General features: G+C 41.9%; 1 protein-coding gene across 2 annotated transcripts in view; it reads left to right on the top strand.

Moving 5' to 3' along the window:
* SLC66A2 (solute carrier family 66 member 2) overlaps nucleotides 1-18,034 on the top strand; it is a 67,503-nt gene that overhangs the window by 35,828 nt on the left and 13,641 nt on the right. For both annotated transcript variants that reach the window (XM_054284862.1, XM_054284861.1), the window contains one exon: nucleotides 8,311-8,527. In XM_054284862.1, coding sequence (XP_054140837.1) covers nucleotides 8,311-8,527 — 217 coding nt within the window. The remainder of the gene's footprint in view (nucleotides 1-8,310; nucleotides 8,528-18,034) is intronic.

Here is an 18,034-nt window from a genome sequence, read left to right as displayed (position 1 = left end):
GAAACCCAAGAAATGTCCTTGCTTTGGAAGAGAAGTCTGGAGTACTCTTCTGCACGCTTGTTTGTTGGAGGGATTGGGGTAGGAGTTTGCTTCTGGCTGCCCCCAGGTTGGTTACACTCAATCTGCAGTGATGTTCAGAGATGGCTGAGCTGAGCTGTACTGCTGCATGAGGATTTCCCAGCTCAGCTGGCATTCACCAGCAATTTCCAAGCCCAACAGTTGGAACCTTCTTCAGATACCATACTTGCTAAAATTTCCTCTGTATTAGAACAAAAATCTTGGTTCTCCCCTACTCGCTTTTATAATTTTGCTTTCTTTTTCATGTTTATGTATCAGCAGTGCTGTGAGGAAGAGACATGTACTTGTATGCAGGCATATTTAGGTTTAAACACACAAATTAAAATGTTGACAGGGCTGGTATCAGTGCAGCGCAACTAATGTAAACAATTCTGCATCCTTTTGTAAGACAGTGGAAATTCTCAAAGATGAGGTAATGGTCAACCTAATTTTGTGGGTTTATATAACTGCATTTTTCTCTACAGTTTTTTTTTCTTCTTCACTGTGAGACTCCCATAAACTGAAGCTGTGTGCAAAGCAAATTATACTGCAGATAGCGCAGCAAAGGCTGTGAGCTGTACAGAAGGTGCCCAGGGTATGGATATTTTGATTTAGCTTTTCATTCCTATTGTCATTTGTGTTGTTAGCAGCAGTGGTAAAACTTTCAGAATAAATTGTAACTTTTAAATTGCTGCTCTTTAAGGGTCACAAAATAGTCAAGATAGGTGTTATTGCTAATTATCTCTAGTGAGGACCACTGTGCTAACTGGTATTCAAAGGTTCCCTTAAACTGAAGGCTGTAAAATCAGGGAAATAGCACATTAATAGGAAAGGCAAGGTATTAAGAAAGAGAGTGTGTATTGTTTGACTTTTTCATATATACTAGAGCATTTGTGTCTGATTTTTTTGAAGTAGTTGTAACTCACATGTTTTTCTTAACGGCAATTGCTGATTACCTTTGGTGAAGAGGTAGAGTGGGCCCTGCAGAACCCAAAGGGGAAGGATAGAACAGTTACTGATGCTTGTAGGTGTGTGCTGGGGGACAGTGTGGAATATGAGTGAGAAGCCCTGGATGGGCAGGATAGCGCTGAAAAAATGTCAGCCCACTTATGTGTAGTGTTTTTGAGGAGGAAGAAGAGTGGGTAATAATCCTGATAGGAGAGAAAAACCATGAACCTGATGTGACAAAACAGAGACTCAGCATAGAAGATTTTAGAAGATTGTGAAGCTACCTAAATAAGGCTAAAACTAAAGCAGATACTTGCCTTCAAACTAGAGAAGATGACTGAGGGGAGATAGGGATAATTTTGATGTAGAGGAGGTTTCATAACACTTGAACTACTAATCTCAGGTGTTCTCTCCCCCATCAAGTACTGAAAGCTCCACTGAGCTTTTAAAAACAAAAGTTCTTTGTGTGAATCTTCAAGGTTTGTGTGGGTCAGGCTTTCAGCTTTTTTCTATGTGATTGGGATTTGACATTTTCCCCCTCTCACTTGAAAATCTGCTGGTTACTTTTTGTTGACTGGAGGACTCATGCTGGGCCTTTAGGGAGAGTCAGATACTAAGAGGAGTGGCTTTAATGAACTGACATTAGTCTAGATGTGGCCAAGAGAAGGCACTGTATGAGCCAAGGGATGATAAAAATGGATTTCATTGGAAGGGAGTAATTTGTTTAGTATAGGCTGGGGTGGTATTTTCAGAAAAGGTTCAAGACCCTCTGGAATGTTTTGCTCCAATCTTGCGTTGGCTAGAGAGGAAACAGTGACAATGTTTAGGTACAGGGTCAGTGTGAAGACCAAATAGAAAGGAATGTTTGAGAGATGCTGACAGGGCTGAGCAGATATCTAAAAGTAACTCAGTTTGAGAAGTTCCTAGGTTTTGGACCTGAAGGAATGGAGATGAAGAGCATTGTCGGTTTATAGACAGTGTCCTTTCAAAAAGACAGTGGTTTGGATTAGAGCCAGAAGTTTTTTGTGCTAAGCTCTCCTTCTCTTTTGTACCATGAGTGAAAGATAACAAGTCCCTTCTCAGTCCCAACGTGTGGAAATGCTGGCTTCAGACAGCATTTGCACATTTCTGTCAGTTCTTAAAAAAGGAGGAAAGAAAATCTAAATGTATCAGTTCTCACTGTCTGTCTGTAGTGCTACTTCCTTTCTTCTTTCTGGAAGGAAAGGGTGCCTAGCTGGATATGTGGATGATGAGAGGGAAAAAAATTTTTGGATCATGCAGTAACAATCATGTGTAGTCTTACTGCCCTTATCACCCCAGTTATTTCCGGGGTGCCCTGTGGGGTACTCAGGAATTTAGGAACAGAGCATCAGAGAAACCCAGGTTCTGTCTGGGAGCTGCTCAGAATAAGCAAGGTAAGGAGTGCTAGCCAGCATGCTGCTCTGCAATCCGGCTGCTATTTTTAGATGAGACAGCTGAAATCAGGATTGGCAGGGAGGCAGATAATGCCTGAGGCAAATGTCTGAGGATTTGCTGTAGCTGAAGAACTGGAAGTGCAAAAGTCTCCTTTTCAGAATCCACTGCCTGGGCCCAACCTCTTGTGGCAGGTGCCTTGCAAGTCCTCTTTAGAGATGTGGCAAAACTTATTTTTAAGATGCCACTGCTGAGTGCAGGAGCTGTGTATAGCTTAGAGCACTCAATGGAAGTGTGAGAGGTCTGAGATAGTTTCTTTTGTCAGCCTGGGGATATAAGTCTACATCTTCCAGCTGCCCAAAGAGTTGCTGTTGTAGCCAGGCTGGGATGAGGAGCAGCAGCATATTTGCTTGCAGCTCAGAGCTGAACCTCTTTTACAGCAGAGACCATGAATTCTGGGGACAAGCAGAAGAGCAAATGCAGGGGAGAGTGTTGTACTGTAGCCCGGTGGCTGAGACCCGCAAGCAGCACAGAGTGTTGCAGGTTGTGGATTCTGCATCTTCAAAGTGTGTATGTTTTACAGGAAACAGAGCATGGATAATAATCTGAAATAATTCCTAGCCTTGGCTGCATTTCATAACTGTTCCAGGTTGGATATATTGCTGTTATCAGGCTCTTTCACAACATCTAAGCCAGGTTTTCGATTGTGGTGTTGTTGAGGGAGGCATTGGACATCTGACAGCTCGGACTGGACTCCTTTGATCGTGTGGCAGGAACAGGTCAAGTGGGCTGGCATAGTGGTTGACAGCCAGATGATGGAAATTGGATATGCTTTGAACAGCACCACAGTCTCACAAAACATAAGAATTAGCTGTGTACCAAGGGGTAGGAGGATTAACTACTGAGTCATCTGTTTAGAAGGGCTCTCAGGGGTGGAGACTGCTCAGCGTGCTCTTAGGAGTTAGTGAGCAGTGCTTTTCATACAAGAGGTCAAGAGTTTAATTACGGGAGGCAGTTTGGGTGAGTGACTGTGATGTAATGGCGTTCAGTAAGGAGTGGGAGAGAGGGTAAAACCAGCAACCTTCGTAAGAAAAGAGTTTATTTCCTTGTCAAAGCTATACAGAGGGCTCAAATGCAAACTCTCCCACTTTGCAAAGACAGGCAGGGGAAATGGTAAGCTTTTCCTTGACTTCAAAAGTAGGAACCAAATGGAGGAGCTGGGCCAAATGTCTAAGGACAAGTGTAAGTAAATGTAGTGCAAGGATGTAGGTACAGAATTATGTCAAGGCACAAAATAAGTTGCAGCTAGTAAGAGAAATTGAGAGCTACAGTAAATAATTTCTAGGATGTCAAAGTCTTTGCTTCACTTTCCCAAAAGGAACTAACATGGTATCTGGCTTGGTATAAAATATTTCTTCACTAAAAATAATGTAACTGTTTGGACTTCTGTGTCATCCTCACTTGAAAGTTGATACTCTGGACTCTTCTTTGTATCACTTGGCATCTATCCCACACCGGAATCTTGAATTTACTATTTGCATTTTGGCCCGACTGGTAATAACCATTGTTATTTACAATGCTGTCTCTGGCCTGCTTTACATTTTTCATCTCTGACATGCAAAGTGCCTCCAGAGGAGTTCTTTTAATCTCATCCTTCTTCACCCTCAAGCTGTGTAGAGTTCTCTCCAGGCAGTGCACAAAAAACCTACTGAGCTGCTCCTTCCCCCAGCATTAATAGGATTTTCCAACATAAATCTCTCATCTGTCAATGGATTAATGTGCTTAAAATGCAATTCGCTAGGTGGTTTAAAGAGCTCAGCCATGGGTAATAAAATACAGTACCTTTCACCACAGTAATGCTAATTCTGATCCACACAGGATGTTAGTGACTGAAGTTACTGCTTGAACTGCATCAGCTGAGTGTACTTACAAGCCCATGTCAGGGATTTCTCACTGGGCAGAATGCAGTGAGCTGTGCAGGCAGTGCCTTCCCATTTCAGGGAGCACAAAGATATGCATCCACATTTAACTTAGACGGTTTTAAAGATGTTTGCTAGAAATAAATGATGGTACAGGGGATTTCTTGTTTTGTCATTCTAAGGAAAAGAGATGATGGGGGAAGCAAAGATCCCAATATGATATTTATTATTCATACTTTTCTTCAAACATGAATAATATTTGCAATGATACGTATAACTTTGTTCAGTTATACATATCAGATGACATGGTCTGGGACAGGAATTGATGTTCTCTGTCTATCTTCTTGGAATAGGACTGGTGTGCACACTCATGAATTTTATTCTGTTTTTAAAACTACTTTTTTAAAAAGCATTTAAGATTTTTTTTTGCACATACCTGTCACTGTATTCAGCAGAATCAACTTTTTTTTTCTTTAAAAAAAAAATCTCTCCCATTGCAGAACTAATGTGTTTGGACACCCTTGAGAAGGGAGCCACATGGAAAAATGAGTCACAGTTTCTTTCCAGACCTTGAAGTGATGGGTGTGTGACTTTTTTCCCTCTGAATTTTTGAAACCATTTTTCAAAGAAAGTAAACTTTAGTCTTGGTTAAGAAATCATTTGGCAAAACATTTTAGGAGTTTAAATAAGGGCTAAAGAAACTACAACCCTTATGAAAACTCAGGTGTTTTATTCTCTGCCTTTTTTTTTTTTTTTTTGTAATGCAGTGTGGTGAGGTTTAGTGTCCTAAAATAGACTTCTGCATCTGGAGAACACATCTGTTAAGTAGAGGAATTAGTGATTATATATTGGGTTGTTTTTACAATAACTCAGGTGTTTTTCTGCAAAACTGTTACCAAGGTTATGATTGCTCTTAGCTCTTTTGTCTTCTCTTCCCTTCTTCCTTTCTTTCTTAACTATATTGCCAAGGAAAATTTATAGCAGAAACCAGAACTTATAAACTACTACAGTGAAATGGAGATTATCTAGCATCATGATAGTTTTGAGCAAAATAGGGTCTCTGTACTAGTAATTAGTTCTCCGGCTTCAGTTGAAATCCTGTTTCACACAGTGTTTTTATCATCTATGCTCAAGTGTTTGCATGGATCCATGGATTTTGTAGCTTGCCTCATGATAGCTGTGGGAATGTTGACTTTTTTGGTTTCATGAACTTCCTAAACTTCTGTTCCTTCAGTGTAGTTTTGGTTCTTTGGTTTCTGTTATGAAAATGAACTGGGGAAATGAGGATTTGGTGTCCAGGGATGAATATTTTGAAAAGAATCTTTGAGCATGTGGAGAACGCAGGAGGAAAAACACAGTGTATGCAGGGCAGATGTGACAGCTGGTAGGAAGGTTTAATAAGTGAAGGGCCATGGGCCCTTCATCTCCAAAAAGGAAAACCTTCACAAAGCTCCAGAAATGCACAAGGCTCACGTGGTTTGGGCTGTGCCAGCACTGGGTCTTTTATTTAGTCTTGTGTCCCTGAATTCTGAGGCTGAGGAGCCACTACCCTAAAATACTGAAAGTCAACATTTACATTGACAGTGGTTTTGCCCCAGGTCATTTTATTGAGTCCTGGATAATGGCTGATAATGCTGCAGGTTGGGTATGGCTCCTGGCCAGCTGGGCCTTCCTCTTTGGTGGCAAATTAAAATTATTCAGCTGGGTGCACTCAGGAGGTGTCCTGAGGTGAGGGTTTGCCAAGCACTAAAAAGAGAATAGCTAATAAAGTGTGTCTGAGCGCCAGACTGATATTGATATGAAGGTATGAAGAGATGCAGAATATAAAACTATTACTTGGTGTGTGTATGTATCCTGAGGCATCCAAGTGCCTATATTCCCATCTCACTGAATTTTCTGTTAGTGTTAGTCAGTGGAGGTCGATGTCTTCCTTGCTTGAGTTAGCAGTAGCACTGTTTCTGTGGCTTTCTCAACTACTTCTGAAATGACAGCCATGGAGATCTTCTAGTGATGTGCTGTGTGTTGCACGGCTTTGGGCTGGTTGTAATGTCCCTGTTAGAATAGTAGTTCCTCACGTTGGTAGTTCAGAGAGTCCAGTTGGTCTGAAGTAGGTGAGTAGGCTTTTATGAAAGGAAGGCAGGGACAGCACCTGCTAACAAACAGTTATTGTAGCATTTTTGTTAAAAATGAAGTTGTTACATTGCTATACAATCAATTGCTATGGGGTTGTGTATTTTATTATTCATCAATAAGACTGCTAGGTATTTCCCAATGATACGCTGTTAATGTACCAAGCAAATGCCATGGTTGGTTTGCTCCTTCTTTCCTTCCCTCAGCAGGGGATATTGCGTGCTGTGGCTGAGCATTTCATTGTGATGGATGCAGAAATGGGTGCTACACCTGCACTCCTTGGTGCTGGCAAAGGCAAGAGCAAAGCTTTGTCCTAGAAGTGAAAGTGGTGATGTCTGTGAGAGGCTTTTTTCCACGGAAAATCTTGCCTCAGTCTTGTACCTGTCTCAGTAAAACTGTAGGTAAAACTGTAGCAGGTGCCCTGGCATCTTGCCCTTCCCCACAGGCAGCTGCACTGCACCAGGGAACAGAGCTGTGGACTTCAGGTGACCTTTTAAGCAGCTTGGATTGAGGCACTTGGAAGGCAGAGATAATGACCTGAGAGAAAGAATGCTTGCACTGCGGTGCTTGGGACCTGTTATTAGGACTGGAAGGTTTTTGTGAAACATTGCCTATGCCAGCTCCGCTAGAGCAGTATCCAGAGTCCTTCATGTTTGAAGGTATTTTTGAAATGCTTACTTTTAAAAAGTTATCTTTTGTCATGGTTTGACACTGGCACAATGCCAGTGCCCCCATGAAAATACTCTCTCCCTGGTTTCTGCTGTGAGATGTGACCAGGAATAAGCAAAGCAGGCTCTCACTTAGAAATAAAGGAGAAATTATTAACTAAACTATAAGGAAAAGAAAAAAAGAAACACACAAGGAAAATGAAAACTTCACAAATACATCTCCTCCTCCTCCCCACCAAATTCCCAATACAAACCTCTATCCTTTGTGGACAATGAAAACTTTACAGAACATTAACCCTTCCTAGAAGAGAGATAAGAGTAGAGGATGAAGAAGGAAATGGGCAAGTGATGAAGGTATGGGCCAGAGAGAGTGATGTTGGAGGAATGGAGAAGATGGAGTGGCATTTTTGCTGGACTCTTTTTTTGGCGCACCCCTCCCTTCTTCTCATTCTCAGCCATGCTGCCTGCTGCCAGCACGTGTTTATCAAGTTTCAAGGTAACACAGTCACAAGCACAGGCTGCACTCTCTCTCTCTGTCTGTCTCCAAGAAAGAGGCGAGAGAGACGAGCCGGTACTTCTTTCTTCCACCCTTCCACCCTCGGAGGCCGGGCCTACCTCTCCCGGCCGCATGGCTTTGCCCTCCCCCGCTGTGCAGGGGAGGTCTGACCTGCTTCCCTCGCCAGAAAACCAAAGAGAGCCTCCCAAGGAAGAGCCCTGCTTTTAACCCTGTGTTCTCAGAAGCAGATCCAATGCCCCAGTAGCCAAACCAAGTGCCAATATTAAAATCTGAGCACCCATTAACCTGTCCACAGCATCCCAGAAGACCCATTTCCTGTCAAACCACCACATCTTTGTAAATACTTTGTTGGCTTGCAAGCCTTTGTTTTCTTGTTTCTTTATTGACCACTCCCCAAAAAATGATTTTGAAATCAGGACTATTATTTTTTATTTTTCTTGGTTTTGTTGTTTTTTTTGCAGAGGGGAGGTGGGGATGATTGCAAGTGTGTTTGTTTGGTTGTTTAAATTTTTTTAATCCTATCTCTCATTTTCTACTAACCCCTTCCACCAAGGACTGTGGCTCCCTCATGCTTCCCAGTTCTCAATTCCACCCTGATTAACTTTGAGTTGGTTGGGAAAACATATTTAATTCTTCTTGCATTCTCGTTCTGTTGCAGATTTTGACTTGAACTATTTTTGGCATTGGAGCAAGTTTACAGACTACGTGCAGTGTGTCCTCACGTTCACTGGTGTGACTGGTTACATCACTTACCTGTGGCTGGACTCCTCCCTCTTTGTGGAAACGCTGGGCTTCCTTGCAGTGTTCACTGAGGCCATGCTGGGCGTCCCCCAGCTGTACCGCAACTACCAGAACAGATCGACAGAAGGAATGAGGTACGGTGCCTGTCCTACATCAAACACGTGTGTGTGCCTTCATGGGGGTTGTCTCTGCAGTGTGGGAATGCTTTTCCAGGAAGGGCAATGTCATCTCTACAATTTTTACTTCAAAACACAGCAGCAATGGGAGTAGACTTTTCTGTCAGTAGGAGCCGGTGCAGCACTGCTGAAGGCAGTGGGAGTTCCATGACACCTCTGAAGTCTGCCCATTATCGAAGTCCAGCTGGGAGTTCCAAGGTGAAACATGTTCTAGTGAAATAAACATGTGAAACCACTGCTGTTGCCATTAGCAACGTGTTACAGTTCTACTCAAGCTGTGCTATACTGGTAATTAGAAATGGTCCAAAGAGATCTTGCATATCAAAAGCAATAAAGAGGATGAAAATATTTTGAGCCTGCAGCCTGTAACTATCAGTGTTACTCATATAATTAGCTTTTCCTCACATATCTGCTCATCACTTCTTCATAATCCATTACTACATTTGTAGCAAATGACATCAGTACTTATTTTTGTGTCAAAGCTTGAAACTGACATTTGCGAAAGTGCCAATGCGACTTTTACAGTCATGACTGTAAAAATGTGGGACAGAAAATTTTAATCTTGTGCCCACTCTTGAGTCATTAAGTCAGATTATTTTTTCACACTGTTTATTGGATAACTCAAATGGTAACACTGAGATTACAAAGGCAACTTGTGAAGCTTTTTGAGAGAGGAAACCTTCACTGTGGTGCATCAGTGCCCTGGTCTGTAGAAACAATACAGCAGCAAATGCAGTTCACAAAGTGCTGTAATCATTTGTGACTGTCATCTGTTCCAGTGTTTCATTATGACTTCTCTGCATTCCTTTTAAAATTTGCTGGGATAATTTTTACTTTGGTCAAGACAATTAACCATGACACCCCCAAACGAAGGCAATTCTGTCCTCTGTTCACATTGTTTGCTTTACTTGTTTGGCTTAAGCATGCTTATACTAGCTATTCTGAGATATTTTCTAACTTGAAATGTTGAAATGTTCAGAAATTTGCTTTGATACTTCAGGCATTTTCTGATTGGGAGCCCGTTTTGTATGGAATGAGTCAGGATTTGCTTCCAAAATATTGGGGTATTTTTCATGCACTCACTGTCTTGGAAAATTCTGTACCTGTGATATCCAGAAAGCAACTTATCTGCTAAACAGTTTTTATGCTCTGGTTTGACTTTTTTTTTTTTTCCTTTTCTATTTTTCATCTGTGAATCATAATGCCATATTAATGATGGCCACTGGTTGTGTTTTGCTTTTCCTTAACTCCTTCCTGGGGATGTGAGTTTCAGTTTTGCTATTTCTTGTATGTGCTATTAGCAAAAGGATTTTAAAAACCTTTGTTCTTTGTAAACTGCAAAGCACAGAATTGCAGAATTCTCATCTAAGACTACTTGGCGAAAGAGTGCTGTATTTAGTCCAGAGAAAATAGCATAAAAGCTCACGTTTCCTTGTCATGGAGCAGAACCAGGTCAAGCATAGCCACGCTGCTTATCACTTGTGCCCATGGTTCCAGAATGCATTCCTCCCTCTGGTTCCACTCTTGAAGAAATACTTTGTGTGGCATTGGACATTGATGGATCTGGGCACTGATGAAGTAATGCACAGCTTTCTGCTGTTGTACTGCAGTGGGAGGATATTCATGCATGTGTTGGTGCTCTTTCTTTTTATCAAGTTAAATTGTGTTTTTATATATGTTGTAGGTACCACACACACTTTGTAGTACCATGCAATCCTAAATTGACTGCATGTTCTCTAAGCATTACTGGGCTGTTCCTCCTGTGAGGGTGAGTGACTTCTCTCAGTGTATTGCCTTCTGTTGAAGGAACTGTTGGAAATGCTTCCTCTGAACTTCCCTTCCTGTGCCCACTTCTCTAAGAGCATATCAAGAAGAGACCCCAGTCATGGGAATACTGAAGAGAGCATGTAACAGTGCAGCCAGCCTACTTGCATGGGTATTTACCAGTCAAGGGCTGGCTGATGCCCAGGTTAGCTGATTCTCACTGCTCTATGCAGTTATTTACAGCTCAGGGCAGAAATAACCATGTGTGTGGTTGGTTACATTGTCGGAAGCAATTGCATTGGGGATCCAGGCCAAAATGGCTGGCTGCCAGCTGTGCTCTTAGCAAGCCTCAGTGGCAAAGAAAAAGAAATGAGTTTCTAGTGTCTCTGTGACTTTAGGCTTAATGGGAAGAGCAATGAGTATTAAGCTGTTTTATATAGTGACCTTCTGGTCAATCATCACATCCTGGTTGGAGGTGGTAATTTCTTAAACCACAGTAATTCTGTCACCCAGTGCAGGAGTGCAGTCTGTGTCCCTGATAAAGATCACAGCCTTCACTACTGCCAGAGAAGTGGTTGTTCACAGGCCCTCATGGCTTGGTTTAGAAAAGCTGTAATATGCATCTGTCTCTAAACTGGGACAGAGCAGCTGATCCATTAGTTCTATTTAGCAAACAAGTCTTTTCATAAAGGTTAACTGTTGAAGAAGAAATGGAGAATAAGATCTCAGTGGCCCCATCTGATCGGAGTATCCTGCTGGACTCCTCTGATACTCTTGTTTCTGAAAAAAGGCCACACTATCCACAACCCTTCCTGCCCCACTAACATCTGTTTAAGTGAGAAGTTGGGGACGTCTCATACTTGACATAGCAGTCATTTCCTGATAAATAAACTTGGAGACCAGGGGCCACAAAAGAGCCAAATGGGAGAGCTGGCTGCAGTGGCAGCCAGGATATCCTTTAGGAGTCTGTTGTGGAAAGGGTCCTATCATCTCGCCCCTGTATTTCCTTTTGCTACTGCCTGAAAAGTCCCCTACTGAAAATATCCTTTGTGTCTAAGGTAAATGTTCAGAGGGCATCTGCAGCTTAGGCAGTTATGTTTATTGTAATAGAGCGTGACTGGAGTGAAGGAATCACAGTTATGTGCTTTGTAGTGCTCCTGAGAATGAGTCTGCTGCTTTGATATCTGTTCTGCTGGATAGAGCTCCTCACATCTTATTTTTAAGTTTTCATTTTCCCCTTCCTCTGTCGTTTTCCTGCTTTTTGTAGGATTATTACTACTAGCTCGTGTAGCTTCCTCCTCTCTTCTGACAGAGCAGAGACCAAAGGAGAAGTTGGAAAGAAATGGAAACAATAAAAATAGAAAGGAGATGCATGCAAAAGGAGAGTAACAGCTTTTGTGAAGTGAAGATAGTGTAATATGTCCTTGTGGGCTGATGGTTGATGGGTGGAAATTTCCCTATGATTAAGTAAACAACTAGTCAAAGCAACAGAAATTTTCATCATGTTCTCTTTGACAATTCACCTGGTTACTTTTGGAATGAGTACTTTATGGAAACTTGGAGCTCTGTTTAAGTATTTAAGTACTTTTGAATGGTTGCAAACCTAAATAGTACAGTAGTAGTTATATAAATTATGGTACTAAACTTGACAGAAATGCTTTGTAAAGAATTGTGTTAATACCTATCAAAGAAATATTCACCTAATCTCCATTCTTTTCAAGAACTAAACTAGTTCAGTCAGGTGACCTAGTAGAAGAGTAATTTGATTACTTTAATTATTGGGGTGGATTAGAATTATAAGCTGTTATGTTAGAAAAAGGACAAAAGCTGCCTCAAAGTTGAAGAGCTTTAGAGTAATTGAGAAAAAAAATAAAAGATGGTTCATCACTTGTAAATTTGCTTTATATTATGTGGTAAAATATTTCAAGATTTGACATCCAGAACACCTCTCCTCTACCACCTGTTAGGAGTCAGAGCGGCTGAATACTACGGTTGGGATCTGATGCTCCTTGTTTTATTAACTGCTTTTGTTTTGGGACAGGAAATATGCAGACAGGAACTTACTCATTGCCTCCCCACTCCTTCTAGGATAGTTGCCTCCCAGTCACTTTCTAATAAACTGCATTCATGAGAAATGGTGGTGTTCAACAGGAGGCAGTGGAAAGGGTAGGAAGGTTGACTCTGGATCTGGCAGCAACACTGCTGCACACAGAGGTCAGTGCATTGGGAGAATCATATCCTTGTGTGTACAGCAGCTTTTGTGGAGTTGCTGTAGGGGGGCACTGTGTGCTTTTGTGCAGGTGTGGGGAAAGCCTCTGAGGGGGAGGCACTGCTGTTATTATGCTCTCCTCATAATCCCAGCTGACCTTCCTTCACCAAAGGAGGAGAATGGAGGGTTGTCCTGGGGTGACTTCATGCTGCTTGTATCCCAGTTCATCTGTTTAGAAATAAGTTTTGCACCTTTAAGAGTGGAAGTAGGGGAGAGAAGAAGCACGGCATTTATCAGAAACTGCACTTGCTCCCCTGCATCCTGCTCCTGTGTTGTCTGCAGCATGGACAGACAGCAGGACAGAGCTCTCCTTTGCTTTTAGTTAGTTTTAGCTTGCTGAGGCAGTGAAGTTCCCTGGACTGTGGTTTGTCTTTTTCTTTTTCTTTGGTTTCTGTTTAAACCAGCTCTGGACTGAACACCCAGAGGAGCACCAGCAGCTCACGCCTGTGGCCCACCAGGCTGGGCCTGGGCCGCAGCATTTCCAGTGCTGGAGGGACTGATAAGAGACTGAGTGAGCTGAGCTGCAACCCAGGGAGGGGCCTTTCTGAGTTTGTCACCTCCTTTAGAACAGCAAGAGGTTCTACTGTTTAATATTGTTCCATTTTTTTGTGCTGATGAATGCTTTGCCTGTTAAATAAACAGTTTTTTTCCACTTTTCTCCAAGGAAATATTTTCCCAAACCTGATGGGGGAGGGGCCACTTGAGTTTGCTTTCTAGAGGAAACGCCTTCGGAGATTTTCTCCCCAAATTTGCCCTAAACAGGACAAGGGTGTTCATCTGTGCAGTCTGTGGCCAAGTGGTAGGTGTATGGTCCTACCCAAGGACCGTGTTAACCTTGGGACTGCGTGAGGGTTGATTTGCTCCAGGACAGTATTGTATTCCTGTCTGCTGCCCTGCTCCAGAAAAAAGCAACTGCCCTTCATCAAAAGTTTTTTGCAAAGGCTTCTCAAAATCACGTGGCAGTAACCCTTTTTGACTGCCAGCTGCTTCTCAAACCCCATGGAGAAGCAGTTTCTTTTAGTCAGAGCTGCTGCATGGCACAATCTTCCCAGGTCCAAGAAGGAGGTCTGGCAGTAGGACAGAGCTGGGCTACATGTCTTGAAATGTCAGAAGCCACAGTCCATTGGATACCCAAATGTGCCCATCAGTTGTTAGCTTGGAAACATGTGGGTTCAATAAGGGAAGGTATTTTTACAGCAGTAGTTGGTGTCCTGATATGCAGTGTTGTCTCTTCCCTGGCTGCACCCTGGGCATGGGATGGCCTTTGCTGTGCTGGGCTCAGGGCTGCACGTGCAGCTGCAGGGTCAGAAGGACACAACCAGGGAAAACCTGTGTCATCCCTCTGCCAGCAATTTCCCAGGTCTGTCTTCTTGCTCATAGCCAGCTTTCAATCTGCTTGGAAGGAACCTCCTTTCTTCACAGCTTTGGCTGTTGTGTTTGGCTGACATTGGGTTGAGGGCGCAGAATTTCACTGCTTGGAGACAGGCAACACAATCGGTGACTCTGCTTATGTGTTGATAGGAGACTGTCTTGGGAAATCTAGTCTGAAAAGGCTGAATGAGGATAATATCAGGATTTCATTCAATCGGGTTATTGTGGTATGAAAGAAAAATATTAATTTAGTCCGTCCTGTGGCAGTGCTGGGTCAGTCACAGTGATTATCCTGTTTTAAAAAGCGCAAATCGCTGATGGAAAAATAATTGGTGTTTATTGTCTCAGAAGCTGCTGGAGTCAAAAGCTGCAAATTATAAAAAGCTTTTTCATTCAGAAATGTTTTATAAGGTGTGCTACAGCTGTGAGCTAGTTATGAGCAAGTGTTTGTCTGAAATGTATTCAGTGAAATGAGTGTGGTATAGAGATGTATGAAAGAAATAAATTCTATTAAATGATTCTAATATGTATATGTATTTAATACATTATTTACTTTTTGCCTCTATAGATAATATTAAAAATACTAGAAGACAGTATTTCTTAGAGAGATAAATTTTATTGTTGGTTGCTTTTATTGAATACTACTCTATAGCTTTTTCCTTTATGAGATATGCAGCTCTTTATATAATTTTTCAGGAGAAACTTTTGAATTCTGAAACCAGTGTTTGTCCTGGGTTTATTCAAAAGCTGTGAAGTAATGAAAGCTGCTGTATTTTTTCTGCCTGTTTTGTATTAACCAGTTGCTATGATGTAGCAACTGAAGGCTTTATTCAGGACTGGCTAACCAATGTCTGGCCACCTCCCTTAGTGAGATTTTAGATTTAAGGAGATTGGGCAAGTGCTCTAAAAATGTTACTCCTGTGGTTTCTTGGGATTTTTTAGCCTAAGAGAATTTTTTATTTGTGAATAAGTAAAACAGCTTCAGTAAGTTACTTCCTTTGGAGTAACTTTTGAATTACTTCCTTTATGCTATTTAAAAGAAAACAAAACCCTGTGCTAGAGGGAAGTAGCGAGACTTGTGGATGTTTCTGCTCAGGCACCAACTGTGTATTAGCTTCTTCAGCATAAATTTAGTTCAATTTAAAAGGGAATTGACATCTGTTATGGCAACTTTGCTACATATTTCTGCTTTTTTGGGGAGACTCAGTAAAGGAGTGAGAGAAATTAACTGGAAAAGAACTTTAAAAGTGCTAAAAAGGAGGGAAGTTAAAAGAGAGTGATGCAGGCAATGGCTATATTGAATGTTGTGGGGTTTTTTCTCTTCAGCTCCTTTTTCTCCCTGTCAGAAATTGCATGGATGAGAGCAAAATCAAAGAAATAGGAGTAGAGGTAATGGATGCCTATGTGAAAGATTTCCTTTCCTGAGTATGCCACATACACAAAGCAGACACTGACCAGTACAGCAGAGACCTGAGTAAGGAGTAAATTGTGCCCAGTCCAGAACTAACACCAAGGAAGATGCCAAATAGAGAGAGAACTCTTTCCCACAGGCTTTGGCATTGTACCCTCCAGCTGCTGGTTAAGCAGTGTCTTCTGTTATTCTTAAAATAGCAGCTGCTTTATATATTAAACAGACAAAACAGAGAACATGGAAGAGGGGTATGGGAGGTAAGGGCCATTTCGTTCAAGGAAAGAAACAGCCCCCAGTATAGTTTTGTGGATTCAAATCATCTGACCCAACTAAGAAGCAGGTTTTCGTTGCATAAAGCATTGCGCGGGCAGTCACAGGGACTAAGTTATGAAAGAGGAAGTAGTTCTTGAGGGACTAGTTAGGACCTAAAAGTTAAATATGGGGCCCTAGCAAATACAGAAATCAAGATCTTAAGCATGAGTCAGAACTACATCAGGTAAATGTAAAATTAGTAGCTCTACTTAAAAGTGGTTTGTACTTAGGATTGTATAGCCCATTCCTTATTTTTGCTGCCTTTCCTATTGCACTAAGTTAATCAGAACTGTCACTGTGCTTACAAATTGCCTATTTTAAACTATACGTATAATTTACTGTAGTTCTGTGATTGTATTCTTTTGTCTTCCTAAATGCTCTTCTTTACTCAGATCCTTGGTTTTCTTTGTGGACCTACAATTGTTGTAATTGCTTCTGTAGCTTCAGCCAGCATTCGTAGTTTTCTGGACAAGTTTTACTTTTTGGATTGTGTTGCTTTGCTGACTTTCCTCTTCTGCTCCTGGCACTGATCAGCTGGTGGCTATTGTTCTTTATCGTGGCTTTTATGTAAAATATTCCAAGGTTTTTCATTTCTGGACTTTACAAACACGTCCAGATTGGCATAATAGTCAGTGAACAGTTTTCATGACTGGATGGATGAGGTTTTTGTAAGGCTTACTACAAATAGCTTGTCTTCCCTCTTAACCTTCTCATTTGTAGTTCCAATGGGCAACAGGAACATCAGATTCCCTTCCCAAATCTGCCTGTTTTAAGGCTAAGAGATTAAAGAAAGTAGTCTGTAGTTCTCAGAAGATTTCTAATTTCTTCTCCCTTGAAAGTATTACTACATCAGGAAAATAAACAGGCTTGGTCTCAGTGCACTCAGGATGAGGGCAGAGTCCTGTCAGCATGTGAACATGTGGGCTGAAACTATTTTATTCTGATCCTAGGAATTAAGTGGATTGTCTCCTCTTCTCCAAACTCTCTTTTCACTTGGAGCAGACCTGTGATTGATGCCCCAGGTTCAAGGGCCTGCACTTTCTGCTTAATTCTCGGCAGGTCTGTGGGTTGCTGTGCTGGGTCAGCACTGCAGTCACCTCTGTGCTCGCCTGCTGTGTCTCCCCAGAGCTGTTCTCTCAAGACCTGCAGCAGCACAGTGTGAGTTCCAAACACAGTTCTTTTTGCCCTGTGCACTCAACACATCTGAGAATTTCAGGAACTGAAGGAAGAGACACGTGGAAAAATCCAGGAGGGAGACCTTCCTTCCCTCAGCCTCCCAGCACTTCTGACAGCATGAGCAGCAGTATCCACTTATCTTAAGCATCTCTAAGGTTGTAGCACAGTGTGGGCTGCTAAAGTTCTTGCACATATTGAACTCTTCTCATTTTTCTTCCCCTGGCACTTCATCCCCTCTGTTCAAAAAGTAAAATCAAAGCAAATGACTTCAAACCAAAAGCATTAATCTTTTACCAATAGTTCAAGGCCTCTGTACAATATAGGAATAAAGCTCTGCTGGCATGTTTAATGAGTGCTCTCTCGGTAGGTGCTTTTCTCTGTGCCCTGAGAATTTGAATGACAAGAGAAAATTTATTGTACTTCTGTTACAAAACCATTCCGTTAAGTTTAGGTGCTCCATCTTCCTCTAGCAAGGAAGTGTCATGCAAGGTATTTTGCATAAATAAGGTCAGGTGAAGGCACAAGAGATGGGAATTGAACCTGTCATGAAGATACCTGAGAGATTAAAGTTTTCTAAAAATGTTGTCGTCCTCTGTTACCTAACAAATTTGGGAACAAAAGTGCCTCAGTTCTTGACATTCCAGCACCTGTATTGTTTTGTTAGAACTCACCACAGCAATTGTGTAAGTGGGTTAACTGCATGTAAGTGGTTGCAGAGGTGTCTCCCTCAGTGCAGTAGGACTGAGTGGGATTAGAAATACAGAATGGAAGTAAACAGAGATTTGAGTTTGAAGACATGTAGGTTGAGATTTAAGAATGTAAACAGCCATAATGGTAATATTGACTGTGGTGAAGATCTGTAAAGACAGCAGAGAGGTGAGTAATTTAAGTAGTTAACAGATGAGCTAGAGCAGCAGAAAAAAGAGATCAAACTTTGCAGGGTGGTCCAGAAAGACTACGATGAAGAACTGGGTAGAGAATGGGCGTTGGGCAGATGCCACTGGGTTGACTGCAGAGATTTTCTGTTTCAGCTTTGACCTGTAGTGGTTTATTTGGTCCCCTACTTCTCAGACACAGAGGGACAAGCAAACAGAAGAAGAGTGGGAAGTGCAGAGACTGACATACTGAATGATGAGCCCAAAAACTGAGATGGGGAGGAAGT

The sequence above is a fragment of the Melozone crissalis genome, unplaced genomic scaffold, assembly GCF_028551555.1.
Source record: "Melozone crissalis strain CALT ecotype California unplaced genomic scaffold, PUWL_Pcris_2 ptg000042l_1, whole genome shotgun sequence".
NCBI classification, from domain to species: domain Eukaryota; kingdom Metazoa; phylum Chordata; class Aves; order Passeriformes; family Passerellidae; genus Melozone; species Melozone crissalis.
Note: the sequence above shows the minus strand (reverse complement) of the source record. Positions and strands in the feature narration are given on the sequence as shown.